Genomic DNA, 18,409 nt, shown 5'->3' on the forward strand with positions numbered 1-18,409 from the left:
AGGCATTGGCTCCCATGCGTTTGGTCTCCAGCTCCATCTGGATGAATGAAATCGCCTCCTCACACCCCAGCTCCACAGCTCACCAAAGGCCACCTCTCTGTCACCAGGACAGCGACGGGCTCGCGCCAGCACTGGTTATCCTCACGCGTTTTCATTAGGTGGTGGGGGTTTGTGAGACTCGACCACAGGCTGTTTTTCAAATTTATTTAATGCATCCATCATGCTCTGAAGCTATTTGCTTCTTTATATTGGACAGATGTAATGAGATTTTGGACACTAAAAAATGTTTTTATTAAAAGTTATGACCCAGAGCTAGTTGGTAGGGACTGTGCCATAAATCCCAAGAAGTGTGCGAATTTATAAAGGATGTAGCGACATAACCTTAACCTTTTAGGCCACTCCACAGATTACAGGATCTCTTAAACTAATATTGTCTCCCCGTCTCTCCCCACCGCTGGCCAAATAATAATAATAATGTATGTGGTTATCCAATGTGGTTGCTCGTCCTCTGCTCTTAGCCACAGTTGACTCGTGGGGAGCCAGTGCCTGGCGGAAGCTGATGGTTGATGACGGAATTTGCTGATGGTTGGTCCCAAGGCCCCACTGTAGTGGGCACACTGGTTCCCTGGCTCTCCTTTGCAGGCTTGTTGCTGAGGCTGAGTGGCAGAATGTCACTTTTGCCACCGAGGGTGAGAGTGAGTTCTGACAGATGAGTATTATGAGGCTATTGGGTGATGGTTTCTCCATTCCTCTATTGCCAATAGCCAGCTCTCCTAAAAATTAGGAAATGATACAATGATTCCTGTGCATTATAACTCATTGTAATGTCAATAGTATCAGATTCATATTAATGTTATAGTGCTTGGAAATCATCCAAAGAATAATTAGCTAATAATATAGACCAAAATAAGGTGATAGATCTATTTACAGAGATATTATATATTATCTATAGTAAATCTTATTGTGGTGACTTTGTTAAATTAACATTTATTAAGTTGAGCCCTGGGGCGTCAGATGGAGGGCCGAAGTTCAACAAAGACCACAAGAGAATTGAAGTAGAGAAGCTTATTAGTCACAGGCCCAGGAGGAGGGGTCACCGGGAGAGGTCAAGGCAGCTGGCCTGAGAGAGCCACAGGACCTAAGGCGCATGCCTTTATTAGGCCCGTGGGTGAAGTGCCTGCATTTCCTGGGCTAAGCCTGGATTAGGCCACTCAAACCAAGCACAGCAGGGCTTGGGGTCTTATCTTAGAGGTAACAAGGGGAGGGAAGGCCCTGGGTGGTGGGCAGACTGCCTACCATGGGAGTCCTCATGGGACATACCTCCCCACAGAGGTTGGAGCCAGTTTAAGGCCCCTGTAGGCCACTTGGCCACACAAAATGGGTCCTGAGACAGCAGTATTTTGGAGTAGTTTAGTGAAACGCTCGACAGTTATAAACAACAAAATAAAAAATTAAAACAATTAGATCTGGTCAACAACCAGCTGCTTGTAAAACATGCGTTCATTCATGTATTGTTGGACACTGCTGTGTGCCAGACCCTCTGTTAGCTCTGGGGATTCAAAAGTAAATACAGCGCGGTCTCTGCTTCGGGAAGCTCACCGTGGGGTCAGCACAGATGATGTGCTGTTATTCTCAGAGGAGGAGTTTCTACTCAGAAGATCAGGGAAGGCTTCGTGGAAGAGGTGGCCCTTCAGCAGAGTTTGAGGAATCGGATGAGCTCTGAGCACGCAGGGGTGAGGGGAAGAGCATTTCAAGCAGAGGGGACAGCGGACACAAAGGCACCTATAAAACCAGCTGCTTGCAGGCTGCTGTAGAGACTTTGGTTTGCTAAAGCAGATGACATTTTTGTCTTTTAAAACAAAAATCTCAAGGGTAAACATGGTCTTATCTGTTGCCACTGTTGAGACTGGCTGGGTAATGTCTGTAATTTCGGAAAGATGAACTTTGAACCACTGCTGTATGTCCTAATCAGGCCTCTGTTTGGTCATCTGCTTATGCTGGGAACACATTCCAGGGTTTTCACAGAAGGTTGGCAACAGCTCCTGCCACTGAGGCCGTGGGAGCATAAGCCGTAGATACCATCCTCATCAAACTCATTAATCCCTGTCGTGTGTGTGTCATTCACTTCATCCTCATTCATCGCCCCTTCCACTTGCAGAATGGCCAGCCAATGGAGGATTTCGAAGAACGCTTTGCCGCGGCCACCCCGGTAAGAGTGCGAGGGCCCTGTGAGCTGTTTCATGTCATTGCCCATCGTTCCTTTCATGCTCATAAGTCGTGCCTTGTGCTTACAGAACAGAAATCTGCCCGCGGACATTGATGAGATTCTTGAGGCAACGAAGGTAAGGCCTCCAGGCTCTTAAGTGAGGGTTGTTCTGGTCACTGTCATGCATCCCATAGCATCCCCACCCAGCCTGCGTGAGGAGCAGGTGCTCGACTCGGCTCTGTTCTAGTGTTCCCAGGATGAGTCCTGGCGGGCACTGCAATAGGGTCAAATAATAACTGTATGTATGTGTGTGCACATGTGTGCATGTGTGTGTGCGCGTGTGCATGTGTATGTGAAAGAGGGTGTATTGGACAGGAAGTGATACTCCTTCATTTCATTCAACAAATATTTTTTGAGCACCTAACAGGTCCTAGGCATTCCGATAAATGGCTGGAGATTTAGTGAAGAGGAAGACGCTCATACTACAACACAGTGCAACACTGCGTAGCATAGGATAGGATAAGGTCGGGTGGGTGGGGAAGGTAGGGGAGGGAAGAGTAGGATATGGTGAGGTGGCCTAGGGCAGTGGTCAGCAAACTCATTAGTCAACAGAGCCAAATATCAACAGTACAACGATTGAAATTTCTTTTGAGAGCCAATTTTTTAAAACTTAAACTATATAGGGAGGTACATTGTTATTAACTTAATTAGGGTACTCCTAAGCTGGCCTTTGCTAAAAACATCCTCAATCTGATTGAGGTACGTTCGCTGAGGTCGACCCCTTTCAACTCTCCCATCCACATTTGTCTTGTATACTTGTTTCATCTATCTCCTTTCATTCATCCTCTCTATATGTCCACCCCCCACTTCTTCTAACACCATTTCTTCAAAATAGACTCGCCCAGGCCAAAAACCGACTTCTGCGCATGGGCCACGAAGTTTCAATCGCACTGTACGTGCGCGCCCGCACCTGGTATTTTGTGGAAGAGCCACACTCAAGGGGCCAAAGAACAGCATGTGGCTCATGAGCCGCCGTTTGCAGACCACAGGCCTAGGGGAATGTAGATAGTGTGACAGTGTAGTGGGTATTCAAACACAGAAACAGCATGTGCTAAGTGCCCCATTGGGAATAAAAGACATGCAAGACTGTTCTTCAGTCAGCATACCCTGAAGTAGATGTACTGGTTTATAACCAATATTTACTGGTTTACAGCTAGGCTGATATATAGGCCAATTAATATGATCACCCCTGAGGGTGGTTGGGGGGCTTCTAGGGTTTTTGACCTTGGTTGCAAATTAGAATCACCAGGAGAGCTTTTAAAGTTTTAGGTTCTAGGCTGTACAGAATTTCCTGGGGTGTGAAGAAGGCATCAGTATTTTCCCCCTGGTGATTTCAGTGTGCATCCAAGGTTGAGACCACTGAAATAAAAGTATCACACAGCTGTTCTGAGTAGTGCAATGGGGTGCAAACTGAGTTAGGAGACATTTCCCAGGAGGGAGGAAAGGTCCTCTAATTTGTCCCCTGAAGGATGATGGGTGGATAGGCAATGGGGGGAAGGAATTAGTGTCCTAGGTAGGAGGAAAGCATGTGCAAAAGCCTGAAGTGGCCTTTCCTTTTATAGCCCTTGTGCTTCTGGGCTCATGGCACTGCCCTGATTGTGTCTGTAGGCCTGCCTTTCCTTCAAGTAACCAGCTCATGAGAGTAGGAGCAGGAATGTGCCTCATTCTTCCCTGTATCCCCTGCTCTTGGCACAGTAGCTGATGTGCCATACTTTTCCTGAATGAAGGATCTCCTGATGCCAAACATGGGTAGTAAGAATGTGACTTGGGGTCAGTCAAGGACATCTCAGCCTTCAGCAGGGGTGCCTTCAGAATTTCTCTGTAGGAGGGGCTAGGAGTCTAGTTGCCATAGTCTAGTTCAGTGGTCGGCAAACTGCGGCTCTCGAGCCACATGTGGCTCTTTGGCCCCTTGAGTGTGGCTCTTTCACAAAATACCACGTGCGGTCACACACATACAGTGCGATTGAAACTTCGTGGCCCATGCTTTCTAGTTGAACGAAGCACCCGGAGGCTAACCTTGGAATAGTGGTTGTGTAACATGGCAGATACTCTTGTGAAAACATCATTTGTTCGTATCAAAGGATGGCTGTGAAGGGACAGGTCTGATGCAGACATTGATGGGATGCCCCATCAACACCCAAGCTACCCATCCTCTCCATCTCTGGCCTTGGCATCTTCCGCTGTCACTCTTCTTACCCTGGACAATGCCAGGCCTAAAGAAGGGGCAGCATCAGTCAGCAACTGCCAAGTCTTTCTTCGCCTGAATATGTCTGAAGTGCTAGTAATGGAAAGGCAAGGAGGCACCTTGAGCCGGCCTTCCAGGTGACGTCTTCAGATGAATGTGACTCATGGCAGACCTTTTAGGAGCTCGGCTGCTGGTTAGAGAGCACAATGGAGCTGGACTTCCACAGGGTAGGAAGGTAACCAAGGCTCTGTAACGTGACAGATAAACGAGATGCTGCTCAGGCTGCGGGTCAAGCCCAGCTCTGTTAGCTCACGGGTCAGAGGCAAGTCACTTAACCTCTTGGTCTCAGTTAGCTCATCTGCAAAATCCAGTCAATGAGAGAGACACCTGTGCTGCCGATGTCATGGGGCTCTGTGAGCATCACACGCGATGATAACGTATCACCAAGTGTATTGTAAACTCTACAATGTTTGACAAATGTGGACGGTTAGTTTTATTCTCTTCAGAACCTTAAGTGATTCATTATGACAATCTTATCCGAAGGAACGTGGTTTGTTAGGTTACAAATAAAAGGTCTGGGGTTAACATGGGGAAGGAAGTTGTTAAAATAGATAGATGTTACTCCAGATTCTCAATCACATATAGCCATTAGAATTACTTTTAATTATATGGCCTAAGAGTCCATTTTTATATGAAATTTAAATTAACTCAAGGTTCCATTTAAACAGCAAGTCCAATGGGATGAAATAACAATCTATGTGTTATGCCTCTGCATGCTTTTCACATTCAATCCTTGAGTGAAAACCATCAGGCAGGGGGAAGTCTACATCTCAAGAACAAGAGTTATTTTAAACATTGTATTTTCATCTTTAAAAATGAAAATAAATAAATAAATAAATAAATAAATAAAAAGTTGTGTTTAAGGAGAAAATGAGTCTGTACATTATATGAACGATGTTAGCAACAGTGTGCCATGAGGTAAACACATTTGAAATGTAAATTGTGAAAGTTAATTATTAACTTTATTTTAATATTTTCCTACCAGTGACGATAGTGGGGACCATTTTAATAGCACCGAGTTCCACTTGTAGGAAGCCCAGAAGCTTCATTTGAGTTAGAGTTATTACTCCTGTGAATTTGAGAGAAAGTCTAAAGGATTGGCATAGTTTCACCAAATAATGTAAAACGATGGAAGCAAGCTAAGGAAACAAGGAGCATTTAGGGTCCAGCCAGATTTGGGAGAGCACCCAGCATGCTGGCCACCCTGTTACCATCTCATTACCTTGGACCATTATCCTTTGGGAGAGAATCAGGTTTGGTAGAGAGTGGGCAGAAAAGACTGAAATGTGCTGAGTCCCACACGAGCTGGGCCCTGTCCCCTTCGCTGGTCTCCTCTCCCGCTCCTCTCTCCACCCTCACTGGTTCAACCGAACTGTTAGACAGCCTGGGGCCACTACCCCTCTTGCTCCTGTATTTCCATCTGCCCGGATGGCCCCTCCTCATCCTAGTTGCCTGGGTGACTGCTCCTCTTCTTCAGGACTCAGATCAGAGCTTTTCTTTGAGAAAACCTTCATTGAGCTTCTTTGCCAAAAGCTGGCTGGTCCCTCCTAGGCTGGCCCATGGAGACGTCTGTTGCCATTCCTGCCACAATGCCTTAAAATTAGCTCTGTCTATGGGTTGTCCCACCAGACTGTAAGCTCCCTGCAGGCAGGAACTTGGCATTTCTCGTTATTCTGTTCCCAGCACCTAGCACAGTGCCCACCACCTACTGCTCATCCGGTGTGTCCGGGAAAAGCATTGCATGGTTGGGAAGGAAATCACCATGCACAGGGCCCTGCTTTATGCCAGGCACTACTGCTCATCTGAAAGCTTAAAGAGAAGAATTGAATGTGAGTTAGCCAGGCTAAGCTGCTTTCAGTCAAAAGAGCCTTTGGTACCTGTTAAACCGGGCTTTGCCAAACTCCAAAGAAAGTCCTGCTATTAGTGTTGTCAATAAATCTGCAAAGGAGATACTACCATCCCCATTGCCCAGGTGAGGGAACTGCAGCTCTGAGAAGTGGCAGAGATAGATCGGAAGTGGTAGAACCCAAACATATGCCCAGGTGGGCACCTTGTCTGGCCGCCAGAGCCCCTCACCTGTCTGTAGGAGAGAGCGTTCCCTTCTTCATGGTGAGTTGTAGAGATAGGAATTCAGGTGCAGGGACCCTGCATGGCAAGCAGGCGAATGCGCCCTGTCCTTTCTATTGAGTGGTTTTAGGTTCCCCCAATGAGAGTTGTGCAATCCGAAGAGGAGCAGAGTGTTTTTCCCTCAGGGGGCGGGTTTGCACAAAGCATATGATTATGTACTTTAAGTCAGGCCACTGGGATCCTGGCCGGGGACTCCCCATGGTCTCTGCAGCTGGGAGAGTCTGCAGATTCATTTCTATGTGTATCTTAAAGGGTTCCTCCACAGCGACTGGCTGGCGTCACTCAGACACTCCTGGATGATGGATGGGGAATGTAGATGACACGGGTCTGCAGCCATGGAGTTCTGAGGACTGATTAATAGTGAATGCACTGGGCTGTTTCTGATGCCCTTCCTGGTATTAAATACTATGATTTCTTTTCCTCCAACTATATTTTTTATTCTCAAGACAGACTTTTTCAGGGACTGTCATCTGACTGCATACTCCGCATGGAGAAAACTTAAGTCTTAGCCTCTGTGAGGTCACCTCTGTGAGGCTCGGTTTACTCATCTGTCGAAATGAGGATGATGATGATGCCTTCTTCTCAGGGTCACTGTTGTTGGGGGCATGCACGGAGAGGTGGCCATGAAGTCTGTCTTACTGTACTTAGTGTGTGAAGGGCTAAGTAGACGAGTGAACACACGCATGAAAGAAAAACCAGTGATGTGACTGCCTTCTTGTGTTATCTCCTGGAGAAGGGAGACAGTGCTGGCATCGGTGGTAAATATGTGTGAAGGGTCTTAGTATTGCTGATGGGAGGCGGCCAAGCGCGGATCTCCTGGACTGAGTCTGGATAAACAGCCAGACACACTGAAGCAAGAATTGATTCTGGCCGCATCCCAGGTGCTGTCTCTAGGGTCATGAGGTGTAGCAATGAACAACTGGGCTTATTTTATATGTATGGATGTTGAGAAAGAGAAATACTCATCCTCCTAGGATGCTGTGTTTCAAGAAGTACCCCCCGCAGCAGCAGTATTCCTTCTGGTGACATCATTATCTTTTATGTCTTTTCAGGCTGTGACCCAATTAGAACTTTTTGGGGACATGTCCACCCCTCCTGATATAACCTCTCCCCCCGTAAGTATGCACCGCCCTCTGTGCCCGGCATCCCTGCCCTTCCCTTCTTTGGTCTCCCAGGGAAAAGCATGTGCGCTTTGAGCAGAGGCCTGATGGCGGGGGTCAGCCCTGGCTCCTTCAAGCTGTGTGATCTGGGAAAAATAACTAGTGATTCTAAATCTCAATTTCCTAGGCTATCTTTTAAGAGAGTTATGATACAGGCTTCTGTTTTGAGGAATAGATACATCCGTGCATTAGCAATTACAGGTCACCTGGGGACTTGCTGTTATGCTGGGCAGTGGAGACATGAATGGGATGTGGCCGCTGCCTGCAGGAGCACATTACCTAGCTGGGAATAGGGCAGGAAACTCAACAAGTCAGCAAGGCCATGAGGCATCTGACAGCACCTACCCACATGGCCAGGTGGTCAGCCCAGTAAAGGAAGCATCTTCTCCTCACCCTTTCTTCCTTTCTTCCTTTCTTTCTGACTTCTCTCTCCTCTCTCCTCTCTCCTCTCTCCTCTCTCCTCTCTCCTCTCTCCTCTCTCCTCTCTCCTCTCTCCCCTCTCCTCTCTCCTCCCTCCTCCCTCCTCCCTCCTCTCTCCTCTCTCCTCTCTTCTCTCTTGTCTCTATCTCTATCTCTATCTCTATCTCTATCTCTATCTCTATCTCTATCTCTATCTCTATCTCTATCTATCTCTATCTCCTTTTTCTTTCCTCTCTCCCTCCAACCTTCCTGCTGGTTTTACTGACCTTCTCACAAAGCATTGGATTCCCAGCGCCAGGTTCAGCAGGCACCTCAGTCGTTGCTGGCAAGGAGACAGATTGCAGGAAGCCCTCATTTGAAAATGAAAAGAAGAAAAAATGGTATTAAAACCAAAACCAAATAGAAACCCAGAGAACTGGGTACATTCAAAGGCCACCCTGCAGCCACTGCAAACAACAGAGCCAGCTAGATGGCCCCTTCAGCTCCTCCCCCCACTCTCTACTCCCTGAGATGGGTGGGGCGCAGTCAGCACAGCTGCACCAGCTGAAGCTGCTGGCAGTGGGCTGCTCCCCAGGGCACTGTGCAGTTGTGCAAACCCAGGGATGGTGCTGTGGTTCATTGGCGAGATGCGCCTCACAGAGAAAAGGCTGTAACCTCACCACTGAGGACAGATGGCATTAGACCCTGCTGCCCCCAGCTGCCGCCAGGGAATCTAGACACAGCTGTTCTGCCCCCAACACCTGATGCCCAGAGCAGCCATGAAGGCGGGGACAGCAGCTCCTGTCTCCAGGGGAGCTGGGCAGCTCTAGCCAGTCTCATCCCTGTTCCATCCCTGGGTGAAACAGCTGTGTCCTGGGCACTGGGAATGTCAGAACCCTGGGCTATGGAGCTAGAAAGGCCAGAAGGGATCTTCTAACCTTATTCCCTTCATTTTACAGATGAGCAGACTGAGGCCCATAGAGGGCATGTGACTCACCACATAGGGGAAAAGGGAATGATGTTGATTGTGTTTAGAAGTGCTTACAGCAGCATCTCATGGCTGTGATCCTGGCCCTGAACCCCAGTGCAGTCTAAATGGGTATTTAATTATCCTCAGAACAATGCCCTGCTTCTCACAAGCTGCTAGTCTAACGGCCTTGTCTAATCGCCATGGTTTCAGGATTAATTGCTTGCCCCAGTCTATCCTCAGGGTGTGTGTTGGGGGGGGGGGGGGCTCAAATAGGGGAGGACCTTTAAAAAGAAACTGCACACTGATGGCTTTAATTCAGTGCCCCTCACCTTCCCCAACAGTTCACGCCACAGACCTTCCTGGAACCCCAGCCTGGGCCAGGCACTATGCAGTTTCCAGCTCAGGCATTTTTTTTTTAAAGTATCTTCTTGGAAATCTGTACTTCTTCTTGCAAGTGAATATTCAGGCAAGATTCAGGGAAGCACCAGGATACAAGGACCTCTGCTCCAGTTCCTAAACTTTATTTGTTCATTTCGTCAACAACTATTTACTGACTGTGTTTTAAGTGACAAGCCCAGAGCTGGTGGGTGCACAGTAGTAGATTCTGAGTGGATTATGTCAATTTGGATTGACTGCATCTAAAGGAGGAAAGCCAGGTATTATGGGATAATTTGAAGGCCTGAAAACACCCCTAAGGGGTAGGGGCTCAAACTAAGTAGTCACAATACTGGCCTTCGTTTGCTGAGCACCTACTATATGCCTCCGCATGGTGCTGAGTGATTTGAATGCATGACCTCGGTTAATCCTCATAGTCGCTCTAGGAGGAGGTATCACTTTGCCCATTTTACAGATAATCTGTGTAACCAGCTAGTGGTTTGCACACCACCTAAGTGGCCGGACACTGGCTGGTTTCTGCAGCATCCCCCCTACCCCCAAACACACACACACACACACACACACACACACACACACACACACACACATGTTCCTGCACCAGCTGCCTCTCACCCTGGATGAGCGCTGAGCCAGGTCTCCCAGGAGCCTCATGCATCCTCCCCCTCTCTCTGACAGACTCCTGCAACTCCAGGTGATGCCTTTATCCCGTCTTCATCTCAGACACTTCCGGCGAGTGCAGACATGTTTGGTTCTGTATCTTTCGGCACTGCTGCTGTACCCTCAGGTAAGCCCTCTTTTTTCCACCTGCTTCCCTTCCTTTGCAGAAAGGGTTGGACCAGCCGCCGGATGTGCCAGAGCACCTGTGGAAGCACCGTTCTCTCGTAACTCTTCAGATGACACTGAGAAGCTGCCATGGGGTGGCAGGTGGGGTGGCGCCTTTCACAGAGGTCTGGTATGCTGCTGGCTGGAATATAGTGATGGCCTTCACATGGAATGGTCAAGATTCCATGTTACTCAGGTGGTTAGATTTAGGGAGCCTGGTGCACACACAGCCATGCAGATCAGCGCAAGTCCATTTCTTCCTGTCCATCTGAGCCAGAGGAGAAGAGGTGGCCAAGGAGAGTGGGTGAGTCTGTTCTCCAAAAACCTCTTGCGTTCTGATGGACAGACGTGATCTGCCTCCTGGTTTGGTGGAGATTCAGGAGGGCGAGGGTCCCCATACAGGAAACCTAAGGGACAGAGCAAACTACTTCACGGTGAATTGGGAGGATGAAGGGGCTTTTAGTGATTTAGAACAGCGGTCACCAACCAGTGGTCCATGAGGTCCAAAAGGTTGGCGACCGCTGATTCAGAAAGTATTTGTTCTCTTTTCCAAATATTCTTTTATGAAAAGCATAGACTACTTTACAACAGGAACAGTATTAAAGGTGAGCTACAAATCGTGGAAGCTCGGGCATCTCGTTTGGAGGCATCAGGCACTCCATGTGGCCAGTCCTCATGGCGTGGACACAGCCAAAGATGGGACTAGTTCTGCTTCTTGCATGTGGGGGAGACTTAGACTTTTTCGCTTTCATTAACTACATATTTGAAATTCGTAGCTTCATCTTTCTTTTTCTACTGTAATCTTATAAATAGGACATGGAGTTTAACTATTCTAGAATACAAATCTTCTTGCGTTTTTTTCTATAAATAATTACTTTTAATTACACAGTGTTAGAAACAAATTCTTGCCACCAAATATAAATCTCATTGTTATTCAAAGTGAATTAAAAATGTAGACCCTGTTCTGAAATAGTTAACTTACTCCTCATAAGCCCAGGGATCACCAGGAACTTTGAGAAGCAGCAAAGGGCAGTAGCCACTGGATCTGCTTACAATTTAGAAGATGCAATTCTAGCCTAGAAATGTATTCAGTTGCTAAGTTTCCCAATTGAATGTTTTATCCACCTTTAAAACAGGATAATGGTGAGGAATAGTTTTATTTACCCAAAAAGGTTCTTTAAATTTCCTTGTGTGTCATTTTAAATAAGAGAAGCAGTTTCCATCAGAAATGCACCATGTTCCTGTGCTGCCAGGCCTGTATTCAGAATCCCTGTGCTGTGTCATTCATGAAGATATGTTGGACAAGTGATGGCAACCCCAGGCACTAAACTCACTAATTCCCAGGCATATTTGTCCCATAGATATTTATTGAGGACCCACTGTGTTCCAGGTTCTGTTCTAGGTGCCTGAGGTGTGTCCGAGAATACAACAGACACACACAGATCCCTGCCTGCAAAGAGCTTACTTCCTAGCAGGGAGACAAAGAACAACATAGAAATAACATGTGAGACAATGATAAGCGATATGGACAAAGAGAAAATGTAGAGCTGGCTCTGAGGGCTTTGGAGCAGGTGAAGGGCAGGTATGAGTAGAGGTTGTAATCAGGAGGGGCTCATACTAAGAAGAGACGTGAGCAGACTGGGAGTGGTGAGGGCGAGAGCCAAGCAGGTATCGGGGTTAGGAGTACTCCAGGCAAAGGAGGGATGATTGGCCCCTCCGGTCTCCGTTCCCCTCCCTATAAGTGAGAGGGTGGGATTGGGTGCTTGCGCATGTCTTCCAGCCCTAATATTTGATGAGAAGCACCTGATGACCTGCCCGTGCCAGGTAGCATTACCCTGGGCCTGTCCCCAAGCCTGTGCCAGGGGAGGGCTTTGAAGGCCTAGATTTTAATCTTTCTGGTTGACCAGCCCTGTTGCAAACTATGGACGAGCCATTTCTGCACAACCAGATTTGGTTTATACAGCTACCAAAAAAAAAAAAAAAGTGAATAGGTTGCTTCCAAGTTTTAGAACATGAGTCTAAAATTAATTTTAATTAGCATATTTTTGCTTTATTACTTAAAAATACAGTGAGGAGCAAAACTAGGCTTCAGTTGGTGTTAACTGATTTGCCTTTCTACTTCCTTAACTGGCCTTAAAAATCTCTGCAACTATTGCATCTCTGTCCACCTGTCCCTAATTGTAGCGCCAGTGACAGGTGGACGGGGCAATGGAGTGGGGCATGTGATACAATGGACAGGCTGTGGGAGGCATCTGCAGCCAATGGACTGGGTCTGAATCCTGGCTCTGCCATGTATTTACAAGCTTTAGGCAAATTACTTCACCTGTCAGAGCCAGAGTTTCTTCATCTCTCTAACTGAACTGAAAATAATAGTTACCTGCAACAATATCATGAGGATTAAATGGAAACGTAAGTACCTTGAAAAAGGCTGGTATTTTGTAAATGCTTCATGTAGAAAATTCTATTCTTCTTCTTCTTCTTCTTCTTATTATTATTATTATTATTATTATTATTATTACTACTCTGATTCCTACAATAGAAGAAAATTCATCTTGTCATACCTATATTATTTCCCTTTATCTTCTTGGAATTTTTTTTTTAATGAATCTAATAAAGCTTAGGTCCTTGGCTTCCTGATTGCACATGGCAGAGCTGGCCCCAGAACCTGGGGGCCTGGAGAATGTGAGACCCCACCACTAACCAGCTGTGTAATACTCAGCTCAATCCCTTCTGAGTCTTAGGAAACATATCTGTAAAATGGGAATAAGGATTCCACCTCGTGGGGCTGTTCTGAGGACTGCATGAGTTAATACATGTAGCAAAATATTTAAAGCAGTGCCTGGCAGTGTTCCATAAGAAACTGTGGTTCCACAAGAAACCACTCACCTGATGCTTGCTACCTGTTCAGCGGGAGCCCTGCTCTGCTACCCATGCTCTATGTAGCTGCATCAAACCTCCCCCATGAAGCTGCAGTTTCTCTAAAAATGTAAGCTCCACGAGGGCAAGGATTGTTTTCAACTGTTTTGTTCTTCACTGAATTTCCAGCGTCTAAAACAGTGCTGGCACCCAGTAGAGATATTTCTGAATGAATAACTGAATCAGTCAGTCAGTCCAATGAAATAGTGTAGATGAGAGGCACCATGCAAGTTCTATATATATTTTGGGTACTCCCTTAGTTTTCAGTGTCTTTCCTAAATTTTAGTCTGATATTTTTTTTTTCTTTTTAGCAAATAATGAGCATGTCCCCAGCATATACCAGCATCTGGTTATAAATTGCAATTTTCAACACTTTTTAAAAATCTCACTGCAAGGCAGTGATGCAGGTGTTTCTCTTCACTTCACAGCAAGGAGGTTTATGATTGATCTCAATTCAGTGGCATAAACAGATGCTCCTTGGCACCTCCTCCCTCTGCTGTGGAACGTTAATGAGTAAACAGTCTGAGCTGTTATGTGGCTGCAGTGGCAGCCACCAAGTGGCTCCCTGTGTCTGGGGCTGCCACAGTCCTGCCACGGAGGTGTCCCATCAGGCATGTGTGATGCTGTGTGACCAGAGCACCTAGGAAGCAGGTCTGGGAGGAGCCCAGGCAGCAGGCACTGCCCCCCACAGGAAAAGCAAGTGAGACCTGCATGTTCTCCAACATGATACCCAGTTACCCTGTGCTGCCTTTTTTCCTGTTGAATATTGTACTTTGTCTGAAACAGATGGCATGAAGCCACAGAGACATGCTAATAGCTCTCTCCAGAAAAGTGTGCACAATCCATCTGTTAGTTCCTTGTAGGAACAAAAATGATGAGGAGGGGGGAAAAATGTCCTGCCACCAACAGTAGATTCACCAGAGATCACAGCACTTACAGGTCTTGGAGTCTAGTTGCATCCGTGGAAGGATGCAGTGAGGTATTCATTCTACTATGACTCACTCACCTTATAGAGAGCCTTTCCCCAGCTCAAGCTTTTATGGACCAGCCAATGTGTGCCCCAAACTGTGCTAGACACAAGGGCTAGGGGAGATAAAATAAAGCATTTCTGCTAGAAGGTGGTTTCTAGTCTAATGAGGGAAGACAGAATAAGCAGGCAATTACAAGGCAGTGTGACAAGTGTCATGAGAGAGATGAACATGAGGATTGTGGAAACTCAGAGAACTGAGAACCAGTGAGCCAAGAGGTCAGGGAACAGGGAGGTGATGCTAAACTGAGTTCCAAAGAGTATATAAGGGGTAGATACACAAAGAAGTAGGAGATGCTTTCTAAAGGCAAATGGACCAGCAGAGGCAAGAGAGAGCAAGTTGAGTGTTGTCTCCATTGGCTGGAGGAAAAGGTGCCAGTGGGAAAAAGATTTGAAAATGAGGATGAAGTGCTGGGTCTAGCAAAAAGGGGAGGCAAGATTCAAACCCAGCCAGGCCTGGTTCCTAGTCCTCTGCCCTTCCCACTGAGACACGCTGGCTGTGGAGGCTGTGTGATGTCAGAAGCCTTTAACAACTGGCAGTATTGTTCTCGCCCCCACACATTGCCTGGCTTGCTCTCTCACCGCAGTCTAGTTTCTGCTTACAAGTCATCCCCTTAGAGAGGTTTCCCTGACCACTGCTCTGGCAGGCAGGCTCCATGAGAGCAGGAACTTCTGTCTTAGTCATCCCTGCATCCCCAGTCCCTAGCACACAGCTGGACACTCAGGGGTTTGCTCAGTACCTTTTGGCCAGCCACCTGACTCCAGGAATAATTCCTTCCCAGGATGCCTGACTTTCCTTTTCCACCTTTCAGGTTACGTTGCCATGGGCGCCGTCCTCCCATCCTTCTGGGGCCAGCAGCCCCTCGTCCAACAGCAGATCGCCATGGGTGCTCAGCCACCAGTCGCTCAGGTGATGCCAGGGGCTCAGCCCATCGCATGGGGCCAGCCGGGTCTCTTCCCTGCCACTCAGCAGCCCTGGCCAGCTGTGGCCGGGCAGTTTCCGCCAGCCGCCTTCATGCCCACACAAACTGTTATGCCTTTGCCAGCCGCCATGTTCCAAGGTCCCCTCACTCCCCTCGCAACCGTCCCAGCCACGGGTGACTCCTCCAAGTCAAGTCCACAGACCGACAAGCCCAGACAGAAAATGGGGAAAGAAATGTTTAAGGATTTCCAGATGGCCCAGCCTCCACCTGTGCCCTCCCGCAAACCCGACCAACCCTCCCTCACCTGTACCTCAGAGGCCTTCTCCAGTTACTTTAGCAAAGTCGGGATGGCACAGGATACAGATGACTGTGATGACTTTGACATCTCCCAGTTGAATTTGACCCCTGTGACGTCTACTACACCATCAACCAACTCACGTGAGTGCCCTTCCTAAACCTTGTGCGAGTGATGCCTTGTGTCTGGGCTCAGAGAACTAATCTTAGTTATCTATATACTAGAGGCCCAGTGCACAAAAATTTGTGCACTCGGGGAGGGGGGTGTCCTTGAGCCCGGCCTATGCCCTCTTGCAGTCTAGGACCCCTTGGAGGATGTCCACCTGCTGGCTTAGGCCTGCTCCCTGGGAGATCGGGCCCAAGCTGGCAGTCAGACATCCCTCTGGCAGCCTGGCAGCCCTTGGGGGATGTCCACTTGCCAGCGGGGAGCAGGCCTAGCTGCAGTCGGACATCCTTAATGCTGCTGAGGAGGCAGAAGAGGCTCCCACCACCACCGCTGTACTGACAGCCGTCAGCCTGGCTTGTGGCTGAGCAGCACTCCCTCTGTGGAAACACACTGACCACCAGAGGGCAGCTCCTGCATTGAGTGTCTGCCCCCTGGTGGTCAGTGTGTGTCATAGTGACCAGTCATTCCCAGTCGTTCTGCTCTTAGGGTCAGTTTGTGTATTACCCTTTTATTATATAGGATAGAGGCCTGGTGCATGGGTGGGGGCCGGCTGGTTTGCCCTGAAGGGTGTCCCAAATCAGGGTGGGGGTCCCGCTGGGGTGCCTCGCCAGCCTGGGTGAGGGGCTGATGGCTGTTTACAGCTGGTCACACCACCTTCAGGGTGGGGGTCCCTGCTGGGGTGCCTGGCCAGCCTGGGTGAGGGGCTGATGGCTGTTTGCAGGCTGGTCAAGTCCCCCCCGCAGTGGGGACCCTCACCCCATGGAGGTTTGGCCAGCCTGGGTGAGGGGCTGAGGGCTGTTTTCAGGCTGGCCAAGCCCCCCCAGTGATGGAGGCTCCAAGCCTCTCCTTTTTTTCTTTTTTTCTTTTTATTCTGGGATTTATTTACCTTCTATAATTGAAACTTTGTAGCCTTGAGAGAAGCTCAGAGCCGGCTAGGGCAGGTGGGAGGGAAGCTTGGCTTCCTCCATCGCCAGGGGCAACCCACTCTTGCTTGCTCCAGCTCCGTGACTACCGCTGGCTGAAAGCAGGTATCTGGGGTTTATTTACCTTCTATAATTGAAACTTTGTTGCTTTGAGTGGAGCTCAGAGCTGGGCCATGGCAGGCGGGAAGCTTGGCTTCCTCCATCATTGGGGCAACCAAGCCTCCTGCTTGCTCCAGCTCTGTGGCTGCTGGCCGCCATCTTGGTTGGGTTAATTTGCATATAGTCACTCTGATTGGCTGGTGGGCATGGCTTAAGGCATAGTGAAGGTATGGTCAATTTGCATGTTTGTCTTTTATTAGTGTAGATATAAAATGCAAATTGTCCCTGTGGGAGTTTGACTGGGAGACTGATCGCTCACTATGACATGTGCTGACCACCAGGGGGATGGTGCAGAAGGAAGGGAGGCCCTGGCCGGAAGCCAGAAGGCCCTGATCAGCCCTAATCACCAGCCAGGGCTAGGGGCCCTACCCATGCACAAATTTCATGCTTCGGGTCTTTAGTATTCAATAGGACTCTTTGTTTATGTTACTCTTATTATAACATCTGTACCTCCCCACATGCTTTACATTTATTATTTTTATGCTCAGAACAATGCTTATGACAAGTTGCATTAGACCTATTTGACAGGTAATGAAAGTGAGATCCAAAGACAAAGAGAATAGACAAAGTGGTAGAATTGAATATAAACCTGTTGATTTTCCATCACATCACTCTGCCTCTTAGGTTTCTGTTCATTTGCTCATTCATTCATTCTTTTATTCACTCATTCACTCACTTGTGTATAGCCCAGCAATGATACAGGATCTTTGTATGGTTCATTAAAATAAAAATGAATGGTATATGTGAGTTAAATAATTTTAGGAACAAGGATAAAAAATTAGAACATTAAGATCAGGAAAAAGTTAGGGCAGAGATATAGCAACCAGAAGGCCTCCTACAATTGGTATAGCTGAAGCCAGATTGGGACTCAAAGCTTAGAGGCTAGTCAGAGAGAAAAGATGATGGCCTGCAAGAGGCTCAGGACTGGGAACTGGACAGCAGCTTTATTACTTACTAGTTTTGTGACTCTGCACACATCATTTTATTTCTCTGAGCCTTGATTTCCTCATCCATCTTGGGTTTGGGATTATTAAAAGGATTCAATGGTTCATGTGCTAAAACATTCTGTAGTACACCTCACAGGGCTTGAAATAGTTTTATTGTATATTGTTTTATTGCATGTAGTTTTATGGAGTGGTTTTGTGCAGAGCTCTGGACCAGGGCTCTAATCTTGGCTCCTCCACCACACTCTGTGTCCTTGGGTGTGGGTAGGACTTCTCTTAACCTCAGCTATGTTGTAGGTAAAGTAAGTGATAAGCAGTGTGCCCCATTCCACTTGTGATATTCAGTGGTTCTAGCCCAGCTCACTTTTCTGCTGCAAACATCTGGGAAACCAGGACTGTGCAGCCAATCACAGTCCAGATACACTTGAACACACTTGTGCTTGGTTGACACTGTTTTGGAAGGGTGTCTGCAGATTCAGCCTGTGCCTTGACAATTGATAAGGAGAAAGAAAAAGCTCATGGAACAATGAGTTTGACGTTTTCATTACTGTCACAACTGACACGGATCATTTCTTGGCCAATGCCATGAATTGTCCACACACACACAGAATCTAATGTTCACATAATTAGATACTGTCATTGCAGTCAGATTGAGGATACTGTTCTGAAATG

The 18,409-nt window shown here is 47.6% G+C and overlaps 1 protein-coding gene across 7 annotated transcripts in view; it reads left to right on the forward strand.

Annotated features, from left to right (window-relative positions):
* Positions 1 to 18,409, forward strand: part of DAB1 (DAB adaptor protein 1) — a 397,889-nt gene that overhangs the window by 362,296 nt on the left and 17,184 nt on the right. For 3 of the 7 annotated variants that reach the window (XM_059689405.1, XM_059689404.1, XM_059689408.1), the window contains 5 exons: positions 2,159 to 2,209; positions 2,295 to 2,342; positions 7,691 to 7,753; positions 10,239 to 10,347; positions 15,141 to 15,689. In XM_059689405.1, the coding sequence (XP_059545388.1) occupies positions 2,159 to 2,209; positions 2,295 to 2,342; positions 7,691 to 7,753; positions 10,239 to 10,347; positions 15,141 to 15,689 (820 nt within the window). The remainder of the gene's footprint in view (positions 1 to 2,158; positions 2,210 to 2,294; positions 2,343 to 7,690; positions 7,754 to 10,238; positions 10,348 to 15,140; positions 15,690 to 18,409) is intronic. The other 4 variants (XM_059689406.1, XM_059689409.1, XM_059689407.1 and 1 more) reach the window with 2 other exon arrangements.

The sequence above is a fragment of the Myotis daubentonii genome, chromosome 3 (genome assembly GCF_963259705.1).
Source record: "Myotis daubentonii chromosome 3, mMyoDau2.1, whole genome shotgun sequence".
NCBI lineage: Eukaryota > Metazoa > Chordata > Mammalia > Chiroptera > Vespertilionidae > Myotis > Myotis daubentonii.